A 7,500-nucleotide genomic window follows, 5' to 3' on the forward strand; every position below is an offset into this window, starting at 1 on the left:
TTAAAGTCTGGCAGGTGCAATTTAAGGAGGGAGACTCATTTCTCTGCCAAACTCGAACCACTTCGATTGGATTTTAATTTCTTTCGTTTTTTCGCCTGTGCTCTCTCATTACACTGAGCTGACGTCGTCAGAGCTCATCCATGTTTGATGGCCGAGATGTTTTATTTAGGATTATTTATTTATTTATTTTATTTTATTCAGGCCAAATCCAACAGGAACACACAAAGAATATGAATAATGAAGAGGTGACGTTTTGCAAAAACGGACCACAAAACTGTTTTAAAAAAAATAATTGATATAAAAACAGATAGATAGAAGATAGAAAAATAACAGAAGGAGAAACATCTACTCGCAATTTCAGAAAATAATATCATGCTGAATTCCCCACAGACAGGTTCAGGCCAAACTCTGTCTTTCTCCTCCGTTCATTCTTATCCCTGTGGTGAGTGGGCTATGGATCCAGTGTGAGACATTAAACTACTTACACAATCATTACATTAAACAGCTTATGAGGAGGTCGCTGTTAACAATTCTCCTCTGAATTGTCCTTTAAGAGCAGGAATTCCTTCCAATATTACAATGGCAGTCCCCAGTGTATATGCCTTCATGTATAGCGTGTACATCGCTTGTCAGCACGGCACACTACATTTAAAAAATCTGTATTAAGTCTATTCAGAGCAATACTAGGCTACTGCCTCAGGGATGAATATGGTGTCGCTTTATTACATGGTATTTTTACCACCATGAACGCAGCGAATCGCTCCTCCACAAAAAGATCCTCAGATTCATATTGGCAATTAGCAGTTTTAGCATTCCCATCAAACCATGCAATATTCATCAAAAAACACAGGCCTCCTTTGAATACTAGCATTCTTTTCATCAATTCATAATGACATGAATATTTCATGTGTTTGAGCATCATCATCATCATCATGGGGGAGAAAAACAAACGAAACAAACAAATAAACAAATCAAACAAACAAAAAGCTCTAGTTGGTTGGTGGTGACCTACCTCTGCACTGGCAAATCAGACAGCCCAGCTGGTCCTGCTGGAAGCCCATTGGACAGGTCTTGTCACACGGCAGCTCTGGACACTTCTTGCAGCGGCACAGGTCACAGCCATGCTTATTCTTTCTACAGTCAGAAGGAGGACAAAGACGCCATGATTGATCCGTTCTACATGTCTGAGGAGAGGAAGGGGCATAAAAGCATTTATAGATCCAATTTCAGATATCTCACAGAGGACATGTTTGAGATGCATCTTAGTATGACTCCATGGGGCCCATAGTCTCACATGATAATAGGGAAAACCCTAATGATTATTCTCTGAAGGCACAGAACTTAAGAACATTCCAGATTGTTTACTCCACGGAACCACGGAACCACGGAACCACGGAACCAGAAACACAAACTTGAGTGTGGGTGTCTTGGTGTGTCAAAAGTGCACATCTCCAGGGAGGCTCATTAAGTGTTGATGCTGGGTGAATTTCTGTTTATCTTACTGTTGGTTGCATTTATTTCACATCCAGTTGTAGTGTGTATGTGTGTGTGTGTGTGTGTGTGTGTGTGTGTGTGTGTGTGTGTGTGCGTGCGTTGTCATTCCCCCCGGAGCATCTGCACCGGGCTGCTGGCGCCGTGTCCCAGGTGCCACTGACAAGCACCGGTGCCACAGCCATCTTTGATGCCCCCGCCAGCGGGCGCCGTGTGGCAGATGGCGCATTAACACGGCCCCGACTCAAAAACACTGCTACGCCACCCGCGCCCTCTTTCTATTTCTCTCTCTCTCTCTTTCTCTGTGTGTCTCTCTCTCTCTCTCTCTTTCTCTTTCTTTCTCTCTCTCTCTCTCTCTCTCTTTCTTTCTCTCTCTCTCTCTCTCTCTCTCTCTCGCTCTTTCTCTCTGTGTCTCTCTGTGTAATTGCCCAGGCACCTTTCTCAAGTTCGCATTTTAGACCCCCCCCCCCCCCCCCCTCAAACCCCCCCGCCTCACTGCCCTCAGTAGTCCCAGACAGCCCCAACACAGCCCCCGCCCTCTCCTCCCATCCTCTTTTCTTTCGCCAAGTCTCTCTTTCTCCCGCCATCCTCTCCTCCTTCCCTCTCTCTCTCCCTCCCTCTCTCTCTCTCTCTCTTATCGGCGGAATAATGGGGGTAAGAAGCAGCCGCGTGCAGTCGGCGTGTGATGATAAGGGGCTATCAGGTGAGGATTCAGTGGCTGGGTGTATCAATCCGGGCCGGACAGGAGCGGGGGGAGGGGGGTTGGGCGGGGGAGATTGAGGGGGGGTGGGTTGAAAGGCGGCTTTTGGGGCCCATGAATAATTCAGCTCAGACATACGGGGGCTCGGGCGCGAGCCATAACTTTGCGGGGGCGTAAAATAGATATATCTAAAATTAGAATCTTAGATACAAGCATTCCCCGCGCTGCATGCTCATTCATGAAGAGAATGAAGAGACGAGGAGGAGGAGGAGGAGAAGGAGGAAGACGGAAAGAGAAAAGAAAAAAAAAGGAAAAAAAAGGGAGAGAGACATAAACTGAGGGCCAGAGTCTGTCGCTGACGTGATTCAGATAACATCCCCCCCCCCTGATCCAGTGCACACCTTTATAATGTGGACCATAATCTATAATAGGCTGTTTGGAGAGGCGAGCTGTGTGTATGTTCAAATGAGGCGCCGGCACGGCCATCATCGCGCTCCGCGGGGCGCCCGAGACTCTGGCCGGACTCCTGCCTCAGTAATAGCACTGATACCGCATTCAAGCGCATAAAGGCAGCCCTATTATCTGCTCCCCATCACCCAGGCCAAAGAGCCGCTATAGTGTATGTGTCACCATAACAGAAAGGCTGCTTTGCTCCTGCTTTTACCAGCCAAGAGAGCCTCAGTGTAAATACACACAGACATGTCTGTCCCATGCCGTGACAAAAAGGCATGTCAGCCCCTTCAAAAGCAAGGAGACCTACGGAGCTTGCCTTCAGCAACCATAATCCATTCACACAGCCCCCTTGGAGTTATGGAGCATGATTGGTGAGATACATAAATTCTTCTGCCACCATCATTATGCATCGCAGGCATCATCTAAAATTATTTAGAGTGCGCTCCTGCTGTAGCCTATTGTGTACGGGGGATACATATAAGCTAGTGCGGCAGCCTATCGTCTTTGGTTAGAAAAATAAAAAATAAATGTATGAAAGCAATTGGATAGTTGGGACATTCGGCATAATGCTGTTAACACATGACAGATGCAAAAAAAGAATGCATTTCTATTAGTGTGAGGATAAGGAGATTAATTGGGCATGATTTGTGGTGATACATTTTCCCTTTGCTGATGGGCTTTTATTAAATATCCATCTTGCTATGAATCTCCTCCTTTATTAGACTTCTTACAAATGGCTGTGCGTTATTCGCTGTGCTCTGAACGAGGGAGTTATCCTGCGGAACACAAAGAGCTGGACAGGAGCGAAATGGGTTTGGGCCCGAAACTAATCGCACCACGTGCAGGCAGCAGCAGAGGAGCACACACACACACACACACACACACACACACACACACACAGACACACACACGGACACACACACACACACACACACACACACACACACACACACACACACACACACACACACACACACACACACACACACACGGACACACACACACACACACACACACACACACACACACACACACACAGGGTGGGCGTAAGGTGGAGTGAGATGAAAAACCTCTCCCTACCGACCATGGCTTAAACTCTGTACATCTCTCTGAGTCTGTGAGAGTCTGCCTAACCTGTTGGCCCTCCACACTGCTGTTCTTACCGACGGCTCTTCGTGATCTCCTCACAGAGGACGTTATTTGTTCTTCAGACCAAGAAGCAGAAGAAGAAGAAGAAGAAGAAAAGAAAAAAAAACCTGGGCAGCATTTCCCTGGGATAGTCGAGGGGATGACAGGGATCCCACCGCCAGGAGATTAGTCTCTCTGTTCTGGCAATCTTTTTCCATCCTTTAACTTTGCTAAATCACTCTCTGTAATCTGACAAGGATGTAATGAAGTGCCAGGACCCCTAAAAGGAGGCGGTTAAGCAGGGGATAACAGTGCCCAGAGGAGAGGGAGAAGAGGAAGAGGAAGAGGAACTGAAGGACATCTTCATCAGCTGAAATGTACAAGCTTGACCCTGCAGCTGGTTGGGGCTCAGTGAAATGCCTTTGCCAATAGGCTGGAATTGACGATAGTGGGTGGAAGGTGCCCTTGCAGATGTAAAAAAAAAACACACACTCACACACACACACACACACACACACACACACACACACACACACACACACACACACACACACACACACACACACACACACACACACACACACACACAGATGGAGATGGAAACAGAGAGAGCGAGACAGCTACTGTGTGAGGCACTGAAATGAAGTAAAAAATGAAAAGCAGGTATCAACAAAAGGAGCAAAGGGCTCTCTCTGTCTCAAACACACACACACACACACACACACACACACACACACACACACACACACACACACACACAGAGCACAACCACACACTCACAGCACTGATGCGTTAAAGAGGATGAGAGCGCAGAAAATGAGTGTGTCATGGCAGGGGGGAGGTGGTCCTTTCTTTCTGTCAGAACACAGAACACACACACACACACACACACACACACACACACAGAGAGAGAGAACACACAAACACACATACGCGCACACACACACGAACACACACACATGCACACAGACACACGCACAGACACACGCAGACAGACACACACACACACAGGCAAATCCACACAGAACAGACACACACACGCAGAGTGCTGATATATTAAGAAGATGAAAGGGCATAAATTAGTCTTTCAGTGAAAAGAGGAATAACCCCTCCTCTCATCTTCACCCCCCCCCCCCCTCCAAATCTCTTTTACACACACGCACATTCATAATAATGCACACACACACACACACACACACACACACACACACACACACACTTACATGAAGCCAAAGGGACACTCCTTCTCGCAGGCCACAGCCTTGCACTTCTTGGGGCGCGGGCGACACTGGCACAGCGGGCAGCCGTGGGCGTCCGTCTGGGAGCCAAACGGGCACTTGAGGGTGCAGCCGGCGATCAGACCGCTGCACAGCTCCTCACCTGCAGGGGGCGACACACAAACACAAACACATACACACAACCCACGAATCATCAGCACCAGCTTAGCATTCGGGTTCACCAGCACATAGCAGCTATAGAAAATGATGACATTTTAGTTCCATTTTATTTGGCAGGGTCCACTACGCTACCAGGAACACCAAGATTATGAATTTCATTTTCACGGGGAATACTGAAAAAGAGTTCTTGCCTACAAATAAGAGTTTCGTCTACGGCTCACAGCTCCTCGATGGCCGTTTTAGTTCTGGAGAACCCTTCTCTGACTCTTTTCTGGCAGCTTTTCAGCCCTGTTCACTTGAGAGGAACCATTTCCCCCCCTCTCTTTAGCCACCCTTGCCTTTAGTTCTCAAGGGGAGGCTTTTCTTTTTTTTTTTGTCGGAGATTACACAGATAACATCCACTTGAGGTCTCTTGGGATGAAAGCGTGTGTTTAATGAGAATCATAAGTCATAAGAGACTTCACAATGGACTAGAGGCTGGCCCCATGAAAGACTCATTAGTGTGCCTGCATTGGGAGCTACCAGCACAATCCTTCTCCTAGACAGAAAAAAAAAAGAAACCTTAACCCGAAACTGCCTTAACATGCTGGTCCATGTCTATCTAGCTGGCCAATGTATTTAAACGTTCATAAGGAGAATAGTACAACACAGTAGAATAGAAATAGAAACAATATAATACAATAGAAACGTTTTTTAGGTTATTATATGTTTATATGGTTATTATGTGTAAATGATGTTCATAGTACTTGTGCAGAGTGTACGTCATGGTTTGTTATGTTATAGTATGTGATGTTATGGTATGGTAGGTTTGGGCGGCGTCTTGTCATAAGAATTTCAGTGCCCAGTCTGACCCTGTGTCATTTTGTGCATCTGACAAATAAAAGACTTGTAACTTGTAAAATGGAACACAACAAAAATGTTGCCTTTATATGTTGCAGTTGAAACTGCTCTGATAATGCATCGGATTCTTTTTTTTTCCGGCAACTCAGCCGTGAGGTCATGGCTATACAGACGCCAAGCTAGCCTCTTTCCAAGAAAAAACATCCAGACAAAGCCTCTTTCAGATTTCCCCATCTGTGTGCGTCGATTTGGGAAAAAATGAGAGAGACGGAACATCATCGACCATCAGCAGGGCGGCTTCACGAGGTACTGTAATAACCCTCCACTGACGATGATTGAAGGTTGTAATGATGAACTCAGTGGCGTTACATTGTATCCAAAGATCAAACAGACTGGATTATTTACAGAGCACATATTGAAGCCATTAGATGAAATTATAGTGACAAAAACAGATGTAGCACCTTTGAACAAGGGGAGTTAAATAATTTAACAAAAGAATCATCCCAATATTACCACCATTATTATGAGGTGCCCGTCGCCATAGTAACTGTGAGATGGGCTATGATTTTAGTGTAGAACTGGTTGGCTCGCGGTCCAAAAACTTGCATTCAAAAGGAGGTGCTTGCAAGTATGTGTGTGTGTGTGTGTGTGTGTGTGTGTGTGTGTGTGTGTGTGTGTGTGTGTGTGTGTGTGTGTGTGTGTGTGTGTGCGTGAGAGAGTGTGGCCAGTGTTTTGGAGTGAACATGGGAGTCTGTATGTGTGTTTTGGTGTAAGTAAATGATTGTGTGTGTGTGTGTGCGCGTGTGCGCGCATAACACTGGGCAGAGTATCAGTAGCCTTGGGCAGCTAGTTCCTTACCCATCACTCTCAAGGTCTCTCTCTCTCTCTCTCTCTCTCTCTCTCTCTCCCTTGCTCTCTATCTCGTTACTCTCACTCTCAAGTCTCTATCACTCTCTTTCACTTTATGCCACTGTCTCTCTGTCCTCAAACACACACACACACACACACACACACACACACACACACACACTCTTTCAGAGACGCCGTGACCAGATTGGTATTCCTCTCTACGGTGGGGAGGACAGACACCATGCCGTGCTTGAGAGCAGTGGGATTGGCACACCTACAGACCTGTGAGCCAGCAACCACAGGGGCACGAGGGGGGGGGGGGGTCCTGGAGACTCAGAGGCACAGATTCACCGCTGACCCAGTAAACAGAAGTACCCCCCTTCATCACCACGCCACTCAAAATCCCTACTCTTCCTGTACCCACCCACCCACACCCCCCATCCCCACCCGTGGACAAAAACAACAAATTGTTTACGTGTGATGTCATCACATATGATTCTACATTCTTATATTATAGGTCTGTTACAGAAGCTAATATTATGTTTTTGTTCTGTAAAGCTTCCTGTTCAAATGTGGTTTTGAGCAAGAGAGACAGAGCTCTCCTCTCCTCTCCTTCGACATCAGCCCTGTCTCCTCTCTGTC

At 46.6% G+C, this 7,500-nt stretch overlaps 1 protein-coding gene across 1 annotated transcript in view; it reads right to left on the reverse strand.

The window, feature by feature from the left end:
- Positions 1–7,500, reverse strand: part of crim1 (cysteine rich transmembrane BMP regulator 1 (chordin-like)) — a 116,881-nt gene that overhangs the window by 14,754 nt on the left and 94,627 nt on the right. The window contains 2 exon segments of the mRNA XM_031580842.2: positions 1,013–1,134; positions 4,996–5,152. Of these exon segments, the coding sequence (XP_031436702.1) occupies positions 1,013–1,134; positions 4,996–5,152 (279 nt within the window).

Source organism: Clupea harengus, chromosome 14, assembly GCF_900700415.2.
Source record: "Clupea harengus chromosome 14, Ch_v2.0.2, whole genome shotgun sequence".
Lineage (NCBI taxonomy): Eukaryota > Metazoa > Chordata > Actinopteri > Clupeiformes > Clupeidae > Clupea > Clupea harengus.